General features: G+C 43.6%; 2 protein-coding genes across 15 annotated transcripts in view; both read left to right on the forward strand.

The window, feature by feature from the left end:
• mef2aa (myocyte enhancer factor 2aa) overlaps positions 1–19,884 on the forward strand; it is a 133,894-nt gene extending 114,010 nt beyond the window's left edge. For 3 of the 10 annotated variants that reach the window (XM_066684215.1, XM_066684219.1, XM_066684216.1), the window contains 5 exons: positions 8,071–8,255; positions 11,624–11,650; positions 13,787–13,913; positions 14,377–14,500; positions 15,675–19,884. In XM_066684215.1, coding sequence (XP_066540312.1) covers positions 8,071–8,255; positions 11,624–11,650; positions 13,787–13,913; positions 14,377–14,500; positions 15,675–16,017 — 806 coding nt within the window. In that variant the 3' untranslated portion in view covers positions 16,018–19,884. The remainder of the gene's footprint in view (positions 1–8,070; positions 8,256–11,623; positions 11,651–13,786; positions 13,914–14,376; positions 14,501–15,674) is intronic. The other 7 variants (XM_066684217.1, XM_066684225.1, XM_066684218.1 and 4 more) reach the window with 5 other exon arrangements.
• Positions 19,885–23,336: 3,452 nt separating this feature from the next.
• mctp2a (multiple C2 domains, transmembrane 2a) overlaps positions 23,337–24,831 on the forward strand; it is a 70,303-nt gene continuing 68,808 nt past the window's right edge. For 2 of the 5 annotated variants that reach the window (XM_066684615.1, XM_066684616.1), the window contains exon 1: positions 24,007–24,189. In XM_066684615.1, coding sequence (XP_066540712.1) covers positions 24,095–24,189 — 95 coding nt within the window. In that variant the 5' untranslated portion in view covers positions 24,007–24,094. Of the gene's footprint in view, positions 23,392–24,006; positions 24,261–24,831 lie in introns of those variants that run through there. The other 3 variants (XM_066684619.1, XM_066684618.1, XM_066684617.1) reach the window with 3 other exon arrangements.

Here is a 24,831-nt window from a genome sequence, read left to right on the forward strand (position 1 = left end):
TTAAAGGAACAGTATGTAATATTTTTACATAGAAATTACAGCTTTAAAGTCATTACGATGCTACGCTGAGCTGTAATAGGAAGAATAGAGCCTACGTCGTTGCTACTCAGGGATTAGCACTGCAGAAACGGCACTATGTAACTTTTTGAGAAGGGTAGGATTCCTTCCCTGCAGTGTTCCTTAAAAAAGGAGGTTATTTCCTATTACTTCCATGTACTGCCATTACTGTTCGCACTGCAGATTTGTTGTGAGGAGGGGTGGCAGATGTAGCATTTAGACAAGGTGGTGAACGTAGCTGAATAAGGGCTAACATTACGTTAACTCGGCTTTGCAAACACTCATTAGAAGCTTAATATGGACTTTCAGGGCAAAGAGTTAATTCTAGGCCAACCGTACCTAGGTTTATTGTCCTTCTCTATTGGGTGAGTGCCATATCACATTTGTACATCAGTTTAGAAGCAGGCAGTTTGTCAGAATATGCCTCGGCCCACAGTTTTGTCCGTGTAGGGCGTTGTCTGCGTGGCACTGCCAACGTATACATCTCCTCCACGCCTGGCTGCAGACACTTCTCTCTGCATGCTGATCCAGGCCTTTTTTCCCAGCTAGCCCAGCTGACTGTGCAGCGTCTGTCCTGGTTGCTGAAGCGGAGGCCGTGTGTGTGTGTGTGTGTGTGTGTGTGTGTGTGTGTATGCATGTGCGGTTGGGCAGAATGGGGGCTTACAGTCCCCAGGCAGCGTCTGAGGCAGCTTAGCACAGACTGCTGGTGGCTGAGAAGCTCACTGCTCCAGAAGGTGGTCTAGGCCTCTCTGCTCTGTGCCTGAAATCTCATTTGATCCCAAAAGATATTTATTGTCATTTTTAAAGCCACGCCTTTCGCAACATCTGCCTCCACGTTTACTCTGACACAGAGCGGAGGACGGTAGAGATGTAACGTGAGGAGACAGAATATTGCTAGCGTATACACCGTGTTTAAATTAGATTCACACAACTGACGGTGTTAATCTTTGCTGTAGCGTTCTCATTTTCGTATTTCCCAGCTTTGTGAGCGTATTTAAATTAATATCCCAACTGCAAAGACTCGAGAGAAACTGTGAACCATGGGTACAATCTCACGACTTTCAAGAACACATTGAAGTGCGCGTTTTGTGATCGTGCACAAAGAAGCAGCCATGCGAGTTTAATTGTTCCAGAAATATGTCGTCGGTGTTTTGATGAGCACCAATTAGCGATCTAATGTGACGATCTACAGGGCAATTTCAGATTCAGCTTCAAGCGCGATGCGGCGTGCTACAGATGTACGTTTTGGCTGCTCTGCGCCTTCTCTGTTTTGCATTAACAATGAGACGGTTGTCGGGATATGAGAGAGAGCGCGGAGCATTCACTGGGTTATGCAATGTGCCTAGAAGCATGGCAGATTCCCTCATTAATACCGAAGTTACGCGCTGTTAAAGAGCAATTACAAACCCTGTTTGTGCATCTGAAGAATATTTTGTGAGGACTGTTCCTATGCCTTTTACATTCCTCCACTGCTTGAGGTTCATAAGCACCCCATCCCCCGGTCTAGATTTACCAACGGGCCCTCCAACCCTCATCATTTTTTCAGAACTCTCATAGAGGCATTATAAATGATATTTATTTTTGTACTAAATGGCTCTCCAAGTAAAATATGAATTGGATTTTCTTGGCAACAGCTGTTGGAAACCACATTGTTCTTGCGCGCTGTTTCCTGAGCCAAAACAATACGGCTGCACCCTGTAAAGAGGTACTGTTCAGCCTCATTAATTAAAACTATAATTAGAATCGGGTCCCGTTTCCACTTAATCTATTAGGGAGGCAAAGCTTTGATTCTGGAAACCCATTAGACTTCTCACTCACACGCTCTTCACCCCTTCCCAACGTACTAGAGTCGCTTAAGGTAATGATAGTTCAGAGCCGTCAGGCCTCATCTAGCACTTTGTGGTGCGCGCTGGAGAAATGGCATTGTGTTGTTGGCTTTGAAAAGAAAACAAAATGTTTGTGTTTGTAAAGGCACGTCATTACGTAAGTGAGTTCCCAAAGGAGTGTGTTGTTTCAGAGCTACGAGAGGCTTTGTTCTGCGCTCGTTTCAGGACAGTTTTATGCTGGGTTCACTCGGCGGGGCATGGCAAGGGTCCAGCGTGAGTCAAACACAGACCCAGTCTCCGGAGAGAATAATGGCAAGTATTTAACAGCATTGTTGTGAACGGTTAACACACCGCTACTGCTGCTTAAACTTTAGAAGTCGCGCTCTTGCCAGCAACAACAAAACTTTGTGTGGTTTGGTATGTCTCTACAATTCATAACTCATTGGAATAAAGCTGACAGGGTTGAGTAGCTCCAGTGTGATACTATGCTCAGGTCTTAAGTAGGTCACACTGCATTCATTCATGTATTGCTTTATTCGTCTTCTGTAACTGTACTTTTTCTTGGTCGGGGTCGCGGCGGGTCCAGAGACTAGCTGGAAGCACAGGGCACAAGGCAGGAACACACACACCACACAGAGCACCGGCCCATCACAAGGCATCACACACTCACCCAGTCACTCACACCTGTGGATGGTTTCACACAAGCAATCCACCAATAAATGCTTTTGAAGCTAGTGTCTGTAATGTGTTAAAGCAGTAAGTCGATTGATATAAAATGGGCGATATATTCAATGTATATTTATGTAGTGATGAAATGCAAGGGTGTTTCAATATCACCATGCACAGGTAAAGAACTCAGTTGTGGTGTTGTGATACCAAATTCAGACATGCCCCCAATATCACACACAAAATCTCTGCAGAAAAAAAAGCCTGCTTCATTCTCTCTGCACCAGTTAAAAACATGGCTGGAACGTAATGGTAAAAATGTGTGGACCAGGGCTTTAACATCATTGTTTCCACCTGCTCCTGAGATTTATGTTGCTGTGACTTGGGGACATCCAGATATATATAAAATGGAAAGTACTCTTGCTCCTTCTCTTGACAAAAGGAGGTTATTTCCAACTCTTTCCATGTTGTGAATCTGTTGATCACAAAATTACTTGGAGACTGATGACTACAATATGATTAACACAGTACACTAAAAAAAAACAAGACAACAGCGAATACTAAACCTACAGTTCCCTCTGAAATGAGACGTAACGTAGCCATATGAGAGACGGAGAGAGTCATTTACTGTATATATGACATATATAACTTAAACATTCATCAAGAGGAACAAGCAACAACTGCTGCTTTCACTAGACTTCAGCGAAAACAGGAAATTCTTCGTGCTCGAAAAATCACAATCATAGGGTTAGTTTTTACAAATATTTTAAAAATAGGGATAAAGATTCATAGACTTACAATGCACTGCTTTTTAAATTGAATACATTTCTGTTTAGGGTCAGATTTGATCAGATAAGACACGTGATTAACGCGGATAACTCCTTAAATAGAATGTGAATAGTTATCAATATTAATTTTATTCATTCGACCAAGGTATAAAAGCTTAGACAAATAAATAAAACACATAAATAACTGGAGCATCTAGTCTTCACGCTCAATGCCAGGTGTTGCGTACATAATCAAACCAAAATCTCCAAGTACCACCTGTACATCATATCACAGAAACACACACACACACACACACACAGCTTACCGTTTTAGTGAAAGGTCTGAGCCTAGCCGTGCTGTGGACAGGTCTAATGAGTGAGATTTAAACACATACCAGCATCCATTCTGTTATCAGTGTCTTGGTCATTTCTTTGGCAAGTGGTAAACTAAGTTCTTCACCAGTTTCTACGGCTTGGTTTTGCAGTCCACGTCTGAGAGTGGAAAGTGTTTCTTTGGACTTGGAATGAGGAGTGGCACTATTCTTTTTTGTGGATTCGCACTGCTTCAGATTTTGTTTCACGTGAATCCCAAATAATTTTATTTCAACAGAAGACTGTATCATTTACACATTATTCAACAAAACCTTCAGATGTCGTCTGGCACACCACCTCAGGATGCTTCGCATACCGCCAGTGATACGTGTACCACTGGCCTAGAGGAGCGTAAAGCCCACTGGAGTGTCGGAGCACCATCCTGTACATTTGGAAAGAGTTGGAGTGGGGTTTGTGACCCATAACTCATCATCCAGGAGTGGCACCTTACCTCACTGATATTCTCAAGACCAAATGCCACTAAACGCTCAGAGATATGTTCCAATATCTGGTGTAAATCATAGGCAAATTATCTACCGCCGTAAACTGATAATATTCACAAATATAAAGCGAATTAAAGGTATAAGGATTAATCTCTGGCAGCTGATGCGCAAATGAAGACACTAACTGTCTCTCGATCAGCTTTTGGTACGTGCGGGTGTGTGTGAGATACGGGGGTGTTAGTGTCTTTTTCACCTGAGTGTGGGTTTGGCAGAACAGAGTTACATGAGTTTGTTGCTCTTCTGATGGGTTTCAGTTACCGTGTGCAAGGCAACACCTCCAGTTTCAGAACAGAAGTTTGGAGCGTTTCCATGCAGTGATATCATAGTTCAGCACTCCCTCCGATCTTTATCAGTGATGCTGCCTACTGCCGTTGTGCCTTTTACAGTAATATCAACACGTGTTCCTTCCTCTCTGCGCAGACCCCACTCACGGCCCACCACAAGCGCACACACAAACACACAAAGTCCAACACGCTCACCTTAGACTTCCTGTTGATGTCTACATATTGTGCTTTGCTTACTAAATGCACAGTAAGCGATTCTGTGGGCCTGGTGAGAGCTGCAGGCTATTGGCTGTGGGGATGTCAGGGCTGAGTTCCAGTAAGCTAGCATAAGTTAACATGAGTTTTTGAAGATGAATATGAAGCTGAAATGACGCAGTAGTGTGTACAGATTTGTGTTGCACTGATCTACGTTGGCGCAAATTACTAATTAATTTCATGTACGTAAATGTGACTTCATCCTGTAGCTGAACTGATTCACATTAAGGCTGCGTTCCAGTTTTCGCGCTAAGCCGGAGACGGCTAAAGGTGATTTTCTGCACTTAGAATGTATTTCTAAATACGCACACTATGGATTTGTCGGTGGAAAATGAGATGGTGATTTGAAAGGTGATTTTCCACACTGGGTTTTGCTTACGTGGCCTTCTCGCTGCCAAATGAAGAACCACCCAGGGCCAGACACAGAAACTGTTCTTAGAAGAGCCGGACATGAAAGTCTTCTTAGAAGTTTCTCTAAGCCTCATGTTATGCTCTGCTGCTCCAGACAAATCCTTGCCTTTCAGAGAAACACCTTGTTGTTGTGTTTCCTGAAAAGTGCCTAGTGATTCAGATGTGTTTTACACTCGTCTCGGTTTATTTGGGCTTAAAGCTGTGTTTTTGATTACAGTCCGGTTCTGCAGCATTCAGAGCTACAACCAATGAATATTTTCAGAAGTAGGCTGCAGTGTCTTGTCAGGAGCTGTGTTTTTAACCCCCGAAAGCTCTGCATCACTTCAGTTCATTGCTGTCGTTACATACAAATTAGTTTCATCTTATTGGTTACTGAGTAATGTGTTTTAAACAGGGGCATGTTCTTTTAACAAGTGAACACACTGAACAGTCCTGTTCCTTTAAATGATAATGAGCCGCTCACTGTTCGCCCCGCCCCCGAGCGCACAGCAGTGAGGAGCCAGGAGCAGAAGCTCTGGATTTCAGCCGTTTTCGCTCTGTTCTCTTTCTTCTCCGTTCTCGTTTTATTCGTTTGACCTCATCTGTGTTCCCATATAAACATGAGTCCAGGGCTCTCATTGGACGTCAGAACACACAGAATCTTGACCAGGTGGTCTTGTTTCACAGTGTGTGGGTTGGTGGGCTCCAGAGCCCCACTTTATTGTACACAAATGAATCAGTTAATATATATCCTTTATGTCCTATAGCAGTGAAATGAACAGTAGATTAACCAGAGTCAGCTTGATGATAGAGCTCAGTCCAGCCAGCCTCTGCTCTCTGTGTGATGTCCCTTCCCCTGACGACCCACTCTCGCTCTGTCCCACAGCAGCCTCTCACAGGAAATGAGCGCAGGGTGGGAGTAGGAGGAGGAGGGGGAAAAAAAGCCCATGACTAACATTTAATCAAGCTACCATCGTAGAGAAAAACATACGGAAATGACAACGCGCTTTACCACGCACGGCAAATCCCAAGTGGCTGCAAATGAAATGCCCCTTTTCTTTAAAAAGGAATAGTGGCCTGTGAGGTCTTGATGTCCTGCCTGTTGTTGGGCTGCTCACTACTTCAGAAACAGTGAGGCATTATGAGCAGTTCCATTTCTGTTGGTGAAAAGCGTACACCTCAGATCACGCACACCAGAACTGCTCCTGGACAATTTGAGTGATGGCAGACAGATGCCGCTTGTGTTTTTGGTGGCGTTATTTTCAGTGGTCAGTAGTAATTCCTGTGTTTGTTCTGCGGGGGTCTCGTGTTCGTGTGGCCGAATGACCCGCGATTGTTGCTGAATATGTCAAGCGGTCGTGTAAAGGAAACTCCAACAATGTGGGCCAGCAGATGGTAGAAAGGCAGCTTTGTAATGAACTGACGTTCACACAAGGATCTGGAAAGTTCTGCAATGAATATATGGATGACCATGACGTCAGACGTAAAGATGCTGTCACAATGGTTTACACTCGTATTCACGTCAGGAACTGTGCTGCTCTGTGGTACATTAGAGGGGCTATAGGTGTTTTTCCATTCAGAGTTTAAGGACTTATACGTCCATCGACATTAAACAAACAAATATGTATTTAAATAATAATAATAAATTGCCCAACATTCTTGGTATGTATTAAGAGTGCGTTTGATGAAGTTATATTCCTAATACTTTTCTCAGAACCAGAAACTTCCTTAAATACCGTGGTGAAGGACATCTTAAAATGCTTATTACTCTTAAAACGGGGTTCTCTAAGGGTTCTTCAGTTAAAGAAATCATTGTACTTAGTACCATGAGTCATTTAAAAGTTCATTTGTGTCATTTGAACAGTTCCTCATATGTAGAACCACGTGTTGTGTATGGTTCTATTCCCTGTTTCAAAGGAGATCACTATTCAATAGAAGAACTCTTTTTTTTGTGCGGTAGAAAACCATACACACCACATTCCTCAGCAACCCGAGATACTGTTCCTCCAGGCAGATGATTCTGTGTCAAACCCGTGGTTCATTTAAATTCAGTTTAATTTATAGCACACGTTTTACAACTGGATTTGTCCAAGAGCAACTGGGTCTGAGCCCCATGTGAATGAAGTCAAGGCAACGGCGGCAGGAAAAACCCTCAGAGCATCAGAAAGAAACCTTGAGAGGAACCAAGACTCAAAAGGGAAACCCATCCTCCTCTCGTCGACACCGGAGCGAAACAAAGAAAGAGCAGGGTATAACCAGAGAAGTATGGCCTTTACAAAAGGACCCTTAAAAACCCACCTTTTTTCAAAACTAGAAGTAGTTTTTTAGCCTTAGTGCAGAAGCTTCGGTTTTGTAAATTGCTGCTAGACTCTTTGGGAAACTGAAGCATCTGTGTAAAACCTCATTTTCTTTTCTATAAATTGAAGTGTTTAGATATTTTAGGGGACATGGAGATGTGTAAGATGTATTCACTGCAGAACGCAGAGGCATCGCAGGGAGGCCACCAGCAGTGACACACCAGCAAAGTTTCAGTCTCTGTTTTTTTCAAAAATGGAACTTTAATAGTCCTTTACAGCAGCGAGAGGCTGTGCTCAGCTATAATGACTTTAGCCATTCCCGTTTTAAAAAGCCCACGTCACACTACATTTGTTAAACTGAATTGCCTCCCTCATCCTTGGACGCACAAAGCCAGCTTTGATACGTTGGCTCACCGAGAGAACCAAGGGCTCATCAGTTCTAAAATGCTTGTTTTATTTTCGTAAATGTGGGGGATAATTAGTGAGTCTATTAGAACTTTCCCAGAGGGTTGGGAAGGCTTAACGTTGCGTGCTACTCTGTGCCTCGACTGCAGCTGCGAAATGGCGTGCCGTCGACTCGGCTCGCGGCTGATGGCGATTGGTTGATTGGAACGCGCTCCCGTAATGCTCTCTGTCTCTGCGTGTCTCCGCAGGAAACGGCTTTGTCAACCCCAGGGGCTCGCCGGGGCTTCTGGGTACTCCCAGCGGGAACGGGCTGGGGAAAGTCATGCCCACAAAGTCACCGCCGCCACCAGGGGGCAGCATGGGTATCGGCGGCCGCAAACCAGACCTGAGAGTGGTCATACCACCGTCCAGCAAGAGCATGATGCCCCCACTGGTGAGTACAGTGAACACACACACACACACACACACACAACCCCAGTTTTCCTGCAAGTCGAGGTGTACACTTCTCTAACATTTTTGGCCACAGCTGGCCCCCGTAGTGTATGCACTCTATGTGTTTTACTGCCACCAGTGAGCTGCTTTTTAATGTGATTTCCTACAGTAGAATGTAGGAAGGTTGGGGAGTCATACTGAAGAACAGCACAGTGGAATATCTCCAAGGGCCAGGTGCCATCACACTCCCTCAATTATTCATATAGAAATTAGAGGGCCTCTCTAATGATTATAATTAAGGTGCAGAGAGTTCGGACCACATTCTGCACCTGAGGCTACGCCAGCCTGTCACACTCATAAATCACAGCACATGTGAAAAAAGAAAGTATGAAAAAGTGTTTTCCAACACTGGCCTGTAATGGGCTTATTGCAGCATTGCATGCTGTTTTATTTTCCCACAGCACCGCGTTCCTACCGTGTTGTTTGGGAAACATTGCCAGGGTTACCCAGGGTTCTCCTGTTGCACTGGTTGCTCCGTGAAAGTGTCCGATCACGTGTGTTCGCCAGCATCTGGAAGCGCTATAACTTTTATTTACGAACCAGAGCAGAGTCTGCACTCCAGCCTTGTGATGCTGGACGCCTAGCCGATTAAACACTTAGGAGTGTAGAAGTGTGTGTGTTTGTAGACGTATGTGCGAGGGCCGAGGACTCCCCCTCTCTGCGCTTCAGACAGACAGACAGACAGGCTAAAGCAGGGCCAGGCAGTGTGCCCTGCAGACAGCCTGTCATTAGGACATAATGGTATTAAATTAATCACATCCCAGTGTGACAGAGTGGGGATGAAGGCTTAATCAGAAGCCCAGAGTGTGAGCCAGATAATATCTTGTCGCCCTTGTCGTGTCTCCCCACTGTTATTGATTGAGTGCGGTATTAAGACAGTTGAGGTCCAGGCAAAAAAGGAAAGGCCGCTTGACCGGCTTTAAACTTCACTCCATACGACTCCTCCAGCTACGGCACGACACTCCTCGACAGCACAACACGGAGGACACGCTGATTCAGTACACTCCAGTACACTCCAACAAAGATGAAAGGGTTTTAGCTTAGTTTAGTGCTGGATATTAATGTCCGGTAGTTCCTGATAAATCAACAGTAACTCCCGTTCTCTGTGGGGGACAATGTCCTTTAATCCAGCACTTGAATAAAAGCAGGGACATTTCTGATAAAAGATCCATGGGCTGTATTTATATTTGCACTGGAGGTAAAGTAAAAACGTACTTGCTTTAAATAAATGTTAAGATCAAGAACAGAAGTCTTTAGGAATTTGCAAAAGGTGTGAAAGGTCATGTGATTAAAGAAAATAGTAAATATAATTATGTCATTGTTTTTTTAATTAATTAACTTTGGTAAACATTGATATTTAGACATTTTAAATAATATATACTTTTAATTAGTTTTATATTTGATTGTATATGTTTTAAATAATGTTTTTATTTATTGTACATAATTTATATATAATTATTATGTATTTTATTAATATAATAATAATTATTATTATTATTATTTCATAACGTTTAGATATTATCATTTGTATATGCTTTATATTGTTATACTGTTAATTACATTAATAATTAATATTAATTTGGACGTTATTAACGTACAGACTCTATACAACGTAGGGCCTAAGTAAAGGAAAAGTAAAACAGGGCAGTGCTCGCCGTATTTCATTTATTGTAAATCAATGTGAAATAAATGATCATTTATATAGAACCCAGTCGATGTGACACAGGCCAGTAGTTGGTAGCACGTTGCTAAGCTGCGTGGCCGTAATTTTTGCCGGACCAGAGAATGTCCTCAGGTCCGTGTGTTGTGTTACTCTCCCGTGGCGTAGCATTTATTCCATTGCCTCCAGTAAACGATCAATCGAAGTAAGTGGAGTGCTGTATGAAGTAGAAACAGAAGGAATTGATGGAGCCGTCGGGTTCTACGGCCGACGTATTGACGAGTCTCTGACGTGAAAGGTTAAGCACTCCTTAGTAGCGAGGTCAAGTCCCTGAGAGCTTTCCTTGAGCGTTAAAAACCTACGCTCCTACAACACTCTTTTATCCTGTCCCCTTATTAAAGCAGCTCTATTATTTCTCTTGGCTCGGACGGGCGAGTGTTCGTGCTGCTAATGCACAAAAGCAAGCTCAGGCTGGAGCTGCACTAAGTTGCGGAGACAAATTTGACTGGAGAGCGCAATTGATTTGCCTAAAGGACGCGGTGGCTGGTAACCCAAGTAGCATTTGGTTTACGCACCAGTCGCTGGATTTGAATACGTTTTCGTGTAAAGGATATGGTCCGAGTGGCTTTAGTGAAGCTGGTGTGGAGGACAGCACTGACACAGGCCTTTAACACTAGGCCTAACACCGCAGAACCAACAGCAACACTGTTAAAACAGGGAAATCCACCAGTTCCTATAGAGGCCTTTATACTAAACTCCTAAATAAAAAGTTTAACAAAGTGTATGAAGCTCATCCGTCGTTATTCACTCGTGTGTGAGGCCCTGGATAGTTCCTCCTTCACAGCTTCAGCATTAAACACACTTGATTTCATTAAAAATATAACGTACAAAGGTTCAGAGACCACCGGGTTTGATCTTATTTTCAGTGAATTCATGCGTTACGTGCAAGACATTAATTTTTCTGTGTCAGAAAACATTCATTTAACAGCTCCAATTCTTTCCAGGAGAATTACTCACAGTTTTCAAAGAAATCTGAAGGTATAATTTTCCACACCTCTAATGTCTGTCTTTAGGTTGGTTGCACTTCTGCTTCTCGCACTCCAAGAAGCTTCAGTGTGTGTGTGTGTCTTTGTGTATGTGTGTGTGTGAGTGTGTAAAATGTACACACACACACACACACACACACAAAAACGAGTATATATATATATTTATTATTTTTTTTTTTTTGTATTAATTTAGTTATTTTTCTAAGTAAGCTGCACATACTTTCAGTCTCACAGTGGTATGATGAAGACACACACACACACACACACACAAATGGTCTCATGCTTCTCTCCTGCTTCTTAGTTTTTTTGTTCTTTATTTTCCTTGTCATTCCCGTTCCTGATGCAGGTGACTGAAGGGTTTCTGCAGAAGACTGTGTATTTTCTAATCACACGTTGCAGGAAATGTTTAGTATCAGTAGAGTATTATTTTGGTATAGAATCAATTCTCAAAAGGAAACGCCAGAATCTGAGCTACTGACGCTGCAGTATCCACCTGCACATCCTTTAGAGCGGGACCCGAAGTAAGTCACGATGTGCAGTGTAGGTGTACCACACAGGCTCCACACTGACACCAGCCTCTGCTCTTTTTTTTTCCGTTGGGAGCAGTCGGAGGAGGAGGAGATGGAGTTGGTGAGTTTGCACGGCTTGCCTGGGCCACAGAATGACCAGAAGTGTTTTCAGCCCTCACTGTTAATGCTAGACATTAGCCACAAGTTAGCACAGGAAAAGCAACAATCACATGATTAACACGAGTGCACTTGCTCGAGCCGGAGGCCAGCTAAAGCTTGGCTGAGCTGTGTTCTGGATGACTACACGAGTGCAACAGAGTGTGCAAAGGAAGTCCGGTTTGAACTCGGCTTGTTCATCTCACCCTGCATGTTTGCTGGTCTGGTTTAGTTTAAGCTATAAACAGTCTGTCTCAGTTCCTCAGAGTGTGTCTGTGTGTCCGTGTGTGTTTCTGTGTTGGGTTGTGTGTGAGAGGCAGTCAGAGGGCGTGAGCGCTCACAGGGAGGAGTCGAGAAAAAAAAAAAGAAAAAAGAAATCCCCCGACACCCCGGGTCTTCAATAATTTCCAGCGTTTACTTGAAGCTGCCCAATCTTTGTCCTCCTCAGAGTTTCTTCCTTTTCTAGCGTCTGGTTACTTCATCGGGGGATGACGTCATATGGAGATAGAGCAAAGGACGAGATGAGGTCATGCTTTTGAGGGGAGAGGCCAACCACAGCGAGAAACCAAATGACTAGACTGTGTTTTTGCTGTGAGAAAGAATTCAGGTTTATGCAAAATGATAGGAAGATATTAACCAGCTCAGCCATGAAACGATGTCACTGGCTGCTCCACTGTTACCGGAGGGCTTTTATATGAATGTACTCCTCAGACAAAAGCATTTTCAAACCTAGAGGAACTTCCTACTTGCTTTCATTATGGATATATGACAATGAGTTTCTGTCAGCGGACTGACTTCGCAGTTTAGAGGGGATGTGTTCTCCGCCTTCTCCACAGTGAAACTCAGCTCTGGTTATTAATGAAACGTCTGTGACCTGCTTTAGTCAAAACCACACAGACCTCACAGCAGCGTTCTCCCCCTGTGTAAACAGCCCCTGTTCAGAACGCACCTGTTCCTTTAAATGATAATGAGCCGCTCGCTGTTCGCCCCGACCCCGAGCGCACAGCAGTGAGGAGCGAGGAGCAGAAGCTCTGGTTTTCGCTCCGTTCTCTTTCTTCTCTGTGTGTCTGTTTTAATGCATTGCACTCTCAAATAAACGAGGATCCAGCGCTGTGATTGGACAGACTCAAACGAAGGGGGGCGGGGCGATGCTAAAGTCTCTGCACTTGACGTCAGAAGCGGAGCAGAATCAGAACGGCTCGTTTTATACGTTCTGATATAGAAACCTGACTGTGTGGTCTTGTTTCACAGTGTGTGGGTTGGTGGGCTCCAGATATTCACACCGTCATGAATTTAAAGCATCCCCTTTTAAGCAAACTACAGACCTAATTTCAGTGTGTCGGTTTGGTTTGAGTGTCTATTGAAGTGTTTGTGCTGTGTGTGTGTGTGCGCTTTTTGCATGAACACATGAACACATGGCAGGAGTGACTGGACACTTACAGCATGCTTGTCACCACCGTGAGATGTGTTCACAACAAATCACTGCATCACCTTAAACACACAGGGAGACTGTTTTGTTTTGACGCTGTACCTGGGGACATTTCAAAGTATTCAGAGCTTTACCTTTAAAGGTATGCCCCCCGTTTTCTTGTAACTCTGCTCTTCTGTATCTGCAGTTGCGTATGATAATCTAGTGCTGAGGAGGAATCAGCGTGTGGGTGATATCTAGAAGTTAGCCCCAACATGAGCCAGCGAGAGCTTACTTCCACACGATTGCTGACTCTTGTTTAGCACAAGGCTCCTCCACCAAGTCCCAGTATCTCCCCATCACAACATTTCTGTCATCAAACTCCTCATTTGTACCACTTTCCTCTAGTCCTTTTGTGCTTTCGAATCCAAGCCAGGTGGTTAACCATCTTGTTTTGGAGCAATACAAGCCTTCTAAACCTTGTCATGAAACTACAGCGCCCCAATGTGGTGAAATGCAGAAGTGCAGTCCCGACAAACCTGGCCTCTGTTGTTTAGGACATGGGTCAGTTAGCCTGTTTTATCTACACTGCAGCATGCAGTGTGTGTTAGGCCAACAGAACACACACACACACACACACAACACTCTGAGCCTCTGTGTTGACTGTGTATGGATTTGCTGTGCTGTTTGCAGAATACCCAGAGAATAAGCAGCTCACAGATCACTCAGTCTCTGGCCACCCCAGTGGTGTCCGTCACCACCCCGAGTCTACCACCACAAGGCCTGGTCTACTCAGGCATGCCTACTGCCTACAACACTGGTAAGTTCACACACACACACACACACACAGAGAGGATGTAAAAATATGTGAAAATGCAAAGCTGACGTTCAGAGAATGATTAAAAGGTGCAGACAAAACTCAGACCTTGTAGATGACCGTCAGATAAATAGTACTTAAAACTTTCATGATGTTATGACCTATACATAATTAGAAGGCCCTAAGCCTCACTCTGAGACTTGCACTCTAAGATCTCTGTAAACAAGCTGTGTAAAAATGTAATAAAACCATTTTTCACACAGGCACTCTTTCCTCATCCTTAATTCACCAGCATTTCCTTTCCTTCATTAACTACAATGGAGTCAAAACTACACGAACCAACTCTGTGTGTGCGACAGGCTCTCTCCCACACGCATTCGCGGTCATTTCCCACAACCTGCCGTTCTCCTGAGGTGTGGAGGTGTTAGTGCTGCTCGCTGACGGCCCGTTGTTGTTGTTGTTCCAGAATATTCCCTGAGCAGCGCTGAGCTCTCCTCTCTGCAAGGCTTCGCTTCTCCAGGGCTCTCGCTGGGCTCCATGTCGGCATGGCAACAGCATCAACTGGGCCAGGCAGCTCTCAGCTCGCTGGTGTGAGTAACTCAGACAATGCACTCTTACGCACATGCAAGAACATGATACACACACACAGGCACACGTCTGCAGACTGGGCTAAGGTCACACACTCACATTCAGAACAAAGTAGCAGCGCACTATTCACATCCTGAACTCTCCCTCAAGAGTACATGCATGTGCACGGGTGGAGAGTGCTCTCAGAAGTGCGTGTGTGTGTGTAAAAACAGTTTATGTAGTAACTAACCCTAAGGATATTTTCACACCTAGTTCCTGTGCTCAAGTCCACACCTTGTTTTACCCGGGATCAGACGTGCACACAAGTGTTCTCTGATTGGCCAGGGGGTTGTCAGGGATACACACGGTTATTTTCACATTAGCTTTTTTAATAGCGTGAACTACTTTCATTTTAATGTAACATTAATGAAGGTCTGTCTCTCAGATTAAGAACATTCATTGGAGTATTTATTCCCACAAAGGCCCAAACTGTCAGAAACACAAGCTGTGTCCCCATTGCGCACATAATACTAGCTATAACTAATGTTTAAGTGTGTACTGACAAGTGTCAAAGTTGAGTATACTGAAAAATCCATAGTGCACACTTAGAAAATGTAGATTTCTCAGTATGGTAATGACGGACACTATTGTCCCACAAACAAATGGGAAATGGAATGGGAGGAGCTTCTGAAAATGGGCAAATTTTGGCTTTGTCCCAAATAGTGCCCTACTTCCTACATAGTGCACTTGACAGATTATAGATACTACAGCACACTAAATGTTAGGCAGAGGTACATGAAAAGTATATGGAATATAATATAATGTCTCCAGTATGTGTGTTTGTGAATGAATGTGCATGTGTGTATGCCCAGATATGAATGGTCACACTATCCTGGGTGAACCCTGCAGTGCCTGATGCCGTCAGGTGTTCAAAAGATTGCAGAAGACTTCACTTGGACCTGGAGTAGAGGTGGTAAAATCAGGCTCAGAAAGTAAAAATCCTTCCCAGAATTATGTTCCAGCTCTGCTGACCCTTCTGAGGCTGTCCTGGGGGTATTACTGAAGCTAGGCTTTTTGGAATGAATTCCTGGAGAGGATTTATACTTTTACTTTTGCCACCTCTGACCAGGACCAGGAAATAAGTCCATAAATCCCATCCTGAATCCTGTACTAATATGTTCTCTTCTTTGATCCCAGGGGTGGTCATGTACCTCAGGGCTCCAGCCTCTCCATCAACACCAGCCAGAATGTCAACGTCAAATCGGAGCCCATCTCTCCGCCCCGCGAGCGCGTCACTCCGTCCGGTTTCCCCCAGCAGCAGCAGCAGCCTCAGCCCTCCGCCGGCCGGCCAGACATGGGCCGCTCGCCGGTGGACAGCCTCAGCTCGTCCTGCTCCTCGTACGACGGCAGCGACCGTGAAGATCACCGGCCCGACTTCCACTCGCCTCCGCTGGGCCTAGGAAGACCTCCTGCCCCCGGAGCGGAGGAGCGTCAGAGCCCCTCGGTCAAGCGCATGCGCATGGACGCCTGGGTCACATAAGAACAGCCCGGGCGGCCCGAGCTGCAGTCAGCCACCCAGGGCCAGAGTGTGAGAGGCCACAGCGAGGAGGGTCCTCTTTCTTATTGTTTTATTATTATAATTTAATTTCATTTTCTGTTCATTTTGGAAGGAGGCGGGCTGCTGAAGGAAATTTAAAGATGTCCTGACATATCGAAATTAAATGGTGCAACTAAGTTAGAGAGAGAGAGAGAGAGAGAGAGAGAGAGAATCAGTCGGACTGGTCAAAAGACCCGGATCAGGCGCTATCAGGTACTCAATGCTGATTTTTGCGAGAGCTCAATGTTTAAGACAAAATAAAAAGACGTGAATTGAGACGTTGTAGGTTTTTGTAGTCACTGGGCCGGTCCGGTCCGGTCTGGCATTTGTAGTAGCTGTTTTTGCTGTTGAATTTGCAGGGTTTAAACAATCAGAACAAGTCTGAAGGCCGGATTTCTTTCAGAAGGCTCTTGCCCGCTGGCCTCTTGACTTTAACTATTTTGACCTCATGTACCCTTAGAAAGTCACGTGCTAACGTACTCAACAGTGGCCATGTTAAAGGTTTTGGTTTACAAAGGGAAGTGCACGTCTAAAACGAGATCAGCTTTAGATACTAGCTGTTAGCTACGTCATAGGAAAGACAACTCAACTTTAGCGTTATCGTCCTGTTCACACACCATGACATGTACAGTGCATTACTGGATCACGGTTTGGGTTTTATTTGGTTTTTAAGAAAGGTGAAGGTGTAAAAGTTTAGCCCAGTTGCACTTGAACTGGAGACAGGAGTTCCTCAAGTTAAAGCAGCTCAAACAACTCAATGGTAAAACAAGCCAAAGCCTGTGTGTTAATTTCTGTTTCGTTGTAGTTTTGGAAAACCCTCGTTTCTCTCTCACTGTCCATTTCATCCTAGTTCTGTCGTATCGTCCTTTGTTACAAACTAGGAAATATATATATAACACACACACATGCAAACCAGATCTTGAAACAATATCTAAAGCCATGAACACTTGCTGTTCTGTTTGTAAATTAAAAATTTGAGCCAAACTTATTATTTTTTTTTTTTTTTGTTATGTATATAGCAACTTTAATATATATCACCTTCGGTGTAAGTACGTATGTATTGTACCTTCACCAGATTGAAGAAAAAAAGTATATTTTTGTGGATTACTGCCAGGTTTACAAGGCGAGATCCTTATTAAGTAGAGTATTCACTGGTTAATATTTACTATTTTGTTAACTATACTGTACTTTTCTTCAAATCTGAATTATTGACTTATTGCTAATAATAATCAAAGCGTTTTTATTTGAAAGAAGGTTCTTTTTTTTATTTTTATTTGGGTCGTTTTCCCTTTAATGATGGTGAATGTCTGTCCTTAAGAAATTGTAACAGAAACAGTGCTGTAAGTTTGAAACTCCACTGTCTCCTTTTCTTTACCGATTTTTTTCGTAAAAGGAAACTCGTCACGTTTAGGAAAGCGTTCTTTCCTTTTCCTTTCGCTGCACCCAACGTGGGGGAACGGGGTCGGGCCCAACGGCTGCTGAACACACTGCCTAAAAACCAAGGACCCACTTCAGGCTTTGTCTATTCGAACCCGAAGGGACGACACGGATCTCCTCAGGGGAGTATTTGTTTTGGTTTTTTGAGTTTGGCAACTTCTATAAAAGTTTAGTTTTTATTTTTCTGATTGGAAACACACCCTCATTCTCCTTTCAATCAAAAACCCCCTCTTTAAAAGGCACTTAATGCTCCAGATTGTTACCCACGTACTGTAAATATTATAACCTCGTTGAGACCTTATACATACATACTATGTACAGAACACACCTTCTTTTCCTTCCGCGTTTTCATTTGGTGAACCGACCCGGTGGAAACGTCCCATTTCCGAGGCATCTGATCGCTCTGTTAGTGCTGGATAACCATGACGGGGGGGTGTACTGTCGTACATGTGCGTGTGTTGGCTCTCTGTTCTGCATATATACACCCTTCCACCATGCCCGGGCTCTTCGTCTGCGCTTCTTCTCTCGTCCGCAGCAGCAGCAGCAGCAGCAGCGTCCGGCTCACGCCTCACCGCCCCCTCGTACTCCTTCAGGGGAATTCAGCAGCAAAAAGACAGCTTAAAATTTAGTCAATGCAAACCCATCTCTCTGCTGGATTGCACACGTCGTTTGAACGTTCGATACGTCGTCGGGTTTAAAAAAAAAAGTCAGAAAAGAAAAAAAAACAGGCTCCCTTTCTTTACATTTACTATCTGTTTCCCACCTCCCCCTCTCTTCGGTGTGTTCTCATTGTATTTTAGATACCTCCCTGCCCTCACAGGCACCATAGCAGCTGGCAATAAGCTCCTGTTGATCTATGCAGTCTCCAAAGCAACACACAGCCCAGCACAGAGCGCCACTGACCAGGCTCCGCACCACTGATAGGACCGTGAAATAAAGAGACAGAGTCATACATGGGATCACCGTATCTAGTCATGTGCCCATTCATAAAGTTGCCTAGCGTCCAGACGACGCGCTCTGGATCCGAGCAGTTGAGAAAATGACTGTTAACCGTAAACCCTTAAGTGCTTGCATCTAAAGTAGGCCCGCGTTTTTAAACTGGCTCCACTGGAAGTCCAACCGAAAGAAAGCCATTTAGACTCTGAAGAAACCTTAGTCCAGGCCCTTTCCAGCTTTTACTGTCTGACGTCTCGCTCCAAGTGGGAGAACGAGTGACAGAAGTTCAGAAGTTCATTAGAAGTACGTATTTTTTATGATGTCCATCTCCAATGTATAATCACAATCAAAGCCTTTCAGGGTAGACAAGCAATAATGCAATAATGCCATTGCAGGTTTGAGTAATCACATGCAGGGCACTTACACTGCAGCACACACACACACACACACACACACACACACACACACTAGCTCATGATTAGCAATCAGGGAATTTCTAGAGTTTCTCTCTTGTGCACAGTTAGAGCCTTATCCCAAAGAGTAGATGGTTTTCTAAATCAAGCTTGAAATTTCTCATCAGCATCAATTTCATCCCCCACAACAACAACAAAAAAGACTCGCCGTCCAAGTTTGGCCACGGTCATTTCTCGTCCATCAGCCCCCCCCCCCCAGCAAACACACCCGGTAAACAAATAGGAAATCTAAAGGGAGGGAGTCGCCGGTTTTCGCTCACGACGTCCGCAAAATGAACTGAATGTGAAATGAAGGGTTTAAGGAAGAAAAAGGATTCTTTGTAGAGAACTTTTCTTCACTTTGCTGTGCAAGAGTTACACCGCTTTGCTTTTACGGCTTTTCTAAAAAAAAAAAAAAAAACACAACTATGTATTTGGTAATTGTTTGTAGTTCCTAGTTCACTTCGAGAAGCTGTTCGCGGTTTGAGCGCTCAAACCGTTTGGCGGCACAAGCTGGACTTTGTTGCCATGGATGAAATTTAATGTTTCAAAAGAAAAAAAAAAGAAAAAAAAAAAAAAGAAAGACAACAGAAAAAAAATTAAGTTAATCTGCATTATATTTCCCTTGAATGTGTTGTTTTATCTTCATTATACAATAAATATTCTAGTGAACTTTTTATTGAATGACTAAGATATTATGCTAGAGATTGTTGTACAAATTTGTATTCTGCATTCACTTAAGTAAAGATATTGGCTTTTACTGTGTAACATAGGTTCTCTCGCTTATTCTGTACAAACTGAAGTGAACAGCTCTCTGAAGCAGACTTTGTCCACCTGTGAAGTCCCAAATACTAGAAATTGTCCGCTTTATTAAAAACCTCAATACACCCTCAAGTGTTAATTCTACTTGCCTTACTGTCACTGCACCGAGAGCGACCGCTCCGAACGTCTGCTCACAGCCGGGGACCCACTCACTACCATTCACTCTGCACCACCTCCTGAGGTAACCAGGCCTGCCCACAATGACACAGGGTAAAACAAGGGTGAGACCTTCATAGTTCCGGGTTTTGACTGAGCAGATACAGTGCTGGGTAAAGGGTGTATGCACCTGAGGAAATGAGACTGTAAAAGCAGTTTATTTGAGACGATTAGAGCTTATTTTCTCAAAAAATAGAAAAAATACAAATGAAAACCAGTAGGTGTGTGTGTGTATGTGAGATAGTGTGATAGGGTGTGTGTGTATGTGAGCTAGTGAGTGTGTATGTGAGCTAGTGAGTGTGTATGTGAGCTAGTGAGTGTGTATGTGAGATTGTGAGATAGTATGTGCGTATGTGAGATAGTGTGATTGTGTGTGTGTGTGTGTATGTGAGATTGTGTGTCTGTGAGATAGTGTGATAGGGTGTGTGTGTATGTGAGCTAGTGAGTGTGTATGTGAGATTGTGTGTGTGTATGTGAGATTGTGTGTCTGTGTGATAGTGTGTGTCTGTGAGATAGTGTGTGTGTGTGTCAGTGTGATAGTGTGTATGTGAGATAGTGTGCTAGTGTGTGTGTGTCTGTGAGATAGTGTGTGTATGTGAGATACTGTGTGTTTATGTGAGCTAGTGTGTATGTGAGATACTGTGTGTGTCTGTGAGACAGTGTGTGTGTGTGAGATAGTGTGTGTGTATGTGAGAATATGTTGGTTTTTAACCCTTTCCACACCTCTCCTCCTGACAGTCCAGTGTTATTCGATGTTATCATCCAGTCCCTAGTTTTAGTGGTTAATAAATACTTTCTTATGTTAAATCAAGTGTGCTGTTGATGTAACAAATCCACACGATCAGAAGAACATCTGGAAACACACGTTGTCCTTCACACACTCTCACAACACAGCTACTGCTTTTTTTGGGGGGTTTATGTTTAAGCGTTACACGAGATGATGAATGATTTGTAATAGTAGTCGTAATCTTAGGTGCCTACAGGTTTGCACCGTACTGTATCATCTGAAGGTTCTCACTCACGGTGATGGTGGCTGGTGCCAGTCCTGAAATCACACCCTAGTCGAGGAGGGATCGGGGAGCACACTCCCTGGTCATGATTCCTGAGACATGAGCTGCTATGACGAACGCACCGTCGCCTTGAAAGGGGTTAAAGCTGAAAAGAAGATGATGATGATGATGAAGAGGAATGGATGATGTCTCACCACAGAATACTTCGAGTTGTCTGTGAAAGTCTCAGAAACATATTCATATATTCAATATATTTAATACTTAAACCCGAGCCTTGTAGCTAATATCAGCTTTTGGTCGATATACTGTCCCAAAACAATTAGCATAAGAAAAGTACTAGACAGTATTATGCTGCTGATATGAGGCTAATATAATAACATAATATCCATAACATATTTATTATAATATTCATACATTAGAAGTGGAATATATACAATGTTTAAATATCATACACACAATAAAACATTAAATCAACATCATAATCCCAGAACAGAGAGCAGAGAAAGCCTGAGAATAGCACCACAGGCTAAATTACTGGTGACATTCCTTCTTATGTAAACTAGCACACCTCTTAACACAATGGAAAATACCGTGGTCAGCAAACATTGAGGAAATGACCATATATTGTCTTATTGTTATGCAACTAAAATGGATTAAACCCTGAACTGTCACTGGGGGAACACTGGTCTGTTCGTGCTACCGTAGATCCAGCTTTCAGCCACTGGAGAGCAGGGCGGCCTTGCCCTTAAACAGAGGGGGAGAGCCTCACCCCCCGCAGAACCCTGTAGACAACCATCAGCTCGCCAAAGGTGGAATGTGAACCAACTTTGAACAGTCAGTAGAGCATCAGCTCACTATGCTGGACAGAATTGTTTTCACATACCATCTCTGGGGAGTTTATAGTTGTCTCTGTCCCTGTTTTACAGTGTGTGAGGCTGTCCTTCGCTTAAAGGCAAGGCCCTGTCTCTCCAGACTGGAGTTCCCACCCTTATATCCTCAGACACCATCTGAATCCAGGGGCTGAGTGTGTGTTAGTGTTGAAAGACCAGCGGGACCCTCATGAAACAAGACATTCAAGAACGTGAAAGCAGGGACTGCAAATATCCACAACGACATGTTCCTTTATATGATAGCATCAAGAAACCATGCTGTTGGGTAAAAGGTGAAAGCACGAGGCTTAAAGGAGGCCATTTAATCATCCAACTGAAACTGCATCATCAAACCCACACCTCAAAACCAGAGCTGGACAGAGCCTGGCGTAACGGACGTGGAACCGAGCAGCAGAGCATGGCATTAAGGTCTGCTTCGCAAGGTCTCACTTCTTTATCTATATCAGGAGGATGTCCACAATCAAAAGGTAATCACACTTACCTTCTTAGTGTGAAAGAAACCCGCATTTCACGACAGCTGCGTGGAAAAATGCAGCTCATGATTGGCATGTTTTTCTCTAACATCTTACTACAGGCAGTTCAAAGATAACAATATCCAGCTTGTTACATTTTTCTAAGTGAAACATAGGTGCTTCTTAGCCCCAAGTGAGTGACGGCAAAACAACAAATCTTATATATGCAATAGATTCACATACGGCTAACAGCTAATCCCAAACATATAAGGTTAGGTTATCTTATATATTACCTAACAACCTAACCTTATATGTATGGAATTAGCCAGGTGAGGTTGTAGTGTTACCTCGTGTTTGATAAGCTCCAAAGCGAGTGGTAGAATGTATTTAAAAGTCTTTAAGTGAAACTCTAGGTGACCACGGTATTAGCATGCTGCAGCTAGCATGCTAATTTACCACCCACAACAAACCAGACGACATGGATGTTGGTGTGTTGGTGTGTGTGTTTGTGTGTGTTGGGGGGGGGGGTGTTTTGGACTAAATTTGGTGGTATTTTAGTCCAAAAATCCATGTTGTTTGTCTGATTAGGTCTGAGTTCAGCCACGTAGCCTTGAACCCACAGTAAGCTAAAGTCCTTTGAAGACACTAAGAGCTTACAGGGGTTCTCTGAAGCACCTAAAAAGCTTTAAGTAAAACAGTTCAAGCATATGTTCTTTTTAAAGTATTTTTTATACATCTTCTCAGGAATAATTAGGATGAACTCCATTGATCCACTCAGTTCCTCTTAAAGTCTGGATTTATGCTTCTGTATTCGGCTCTGATTTTTGAAACATATCGCCACAACATATCCCTTTTATCTCCTTTTAAATCTTCTACTTCAGGTACTTGACTGTGTACGTCTCAGATGATTCACCTCTCTGAGCCATTTTAACCCTTTAACCCTCAGTCCACACATGATAGACTTCACATTTGAACATGTGAAGGAGGGGCAAGTAAAACGCCCTGAAAACTTCACATAATATTAAAATTCTTTACATTTAGTGTAGTGTCAGTTCACGGAGCAAAACCCTGAGGTAAACTTTTAACGATCACGTCATTAAACACAGCTGGAGCTAACAGCTTGTATCCGCCCACAGCCTTGGTTCAGAGCCTGGCAGCACTGGTGAGTCAGTGGCTTTGTCATTAACCTAATATTTGTGTTATTGATTTAAAGATTAAATCATAATATAGCAATAAACACTGGCCCTTTCACCAAAACCCTGGCCGTGCTCTCTTAGTGGGTGAGGTGGCCTCCATTCTCCCTTCATCACACAGCCACAGTGCTGGCCAGTGGAGGTGTCTGATGTGACAGATCTGGAGAGTTTGCAGTGTTGTCCAGTGGTGTTGTATTAGCAGGACCCCAAAGGCTGGCGGCCGTGTGTTGTGTGACTGATGGAGTCTGAGCTAATGAGTATAACCTCAATATGACGAGTTCTCAACAGTAACAAATGATTCGAGACTTGATTAAGACTTTAATCCGATATTAAACCGATGCTTAAAGGTGTAAATCTGTTAAACGGTGTCTACAGCTGGGAACCACAGGTCACATAGTTTTCATGGGGGAGACGTGCAGTTTCCTTATCCAACCAGCAGAGGGAGGCATATTTCCTCACAGAAACGGGTCACTAGAATAAGAGAGGAGGAAGAAATGGGGAGAGAGGAAATACACGTGTGTGTGTGTGTGTGTGTGTGTGAGAGAGAGAGAGAAAGAAAGAAAGAAAGAAAGAATGAATGAATGACCAGAAACAGAAGAGAGAGGGAGGAGAGAAAAAAAAGGGTGGAGAGAGAGAGAGAGAGAGAGAGAGAGAGAGAGTTGAAAGACACCTATGTTGTTGAGGATGACGTGGATGAACTACGCCCCTCACACAAACAAACCTGCTCCATCACCCAGGACACACCAGAGAAATCAGAGAGAGAAAGAGTGAGTGTAAGTGTGTGTTTGTGTGTGTTACTGGTCATGACTGACTTCAGGTAGTGTTCTTACCTGAACAGGTAAGACTCATTCTGATTATTTTCATTAAACAGAAAGAGGTTTTGAAGGAGTTGAGTTGTGTGGCGACCTGTAAACTCTTGGGTTTGGAGTTGAAGTTGTGAAAGTGGACAGCTGTTGGTTTGTTGAGCACTTGGTGCCTTAACTCAGTGTGACACTTCCTCTGTGGCAACGTTGAGGTGTTTCACAGAACAGAATCAGTCACAGGACATGGAGAACTTGAAGGTTTATCAGAAGAGAGAAACTGTACCATCCTCTCTTTAGGCGTAAGGTGTGTGACTTACTGACCAGCTCCTGCTCTAAGTGTCCGTCTCATTCAGACAGAAAGGAAAGATCAACTCAGTTTGTTAGCATAGCTTGTTAATGTGCATTTAGGTCCGAAAATCTGCTGTTCTCAAGAACATCCTCAAAGAATTAACACATTCACACATTACAAATACGGTGGTTATTTCTGTTTTATTTTTTTATAGTCCAGACAAACTTTTGGCCTTGGGATATCCACCAGGCTAAAAAACATCATACAGCAAGTTTATCTCATTATCTGTAACCCTTATCCAGTTCAGGGTCGCGGTG

This window comes from Hoplias malabaricus, chromosome 11 (assembly GCF_029633855.1).
Source record: "Hoplias malabaricus isolate fHopMal1 chromosome 11, fHopMal1.hap1, whole genome shotgun sequence".
NCBI lineage: Eukaryota > Metazoa > Chordata > Actinopteri > Characiformes > Erythrinidae > Hoplias > Hoplias malabaricus.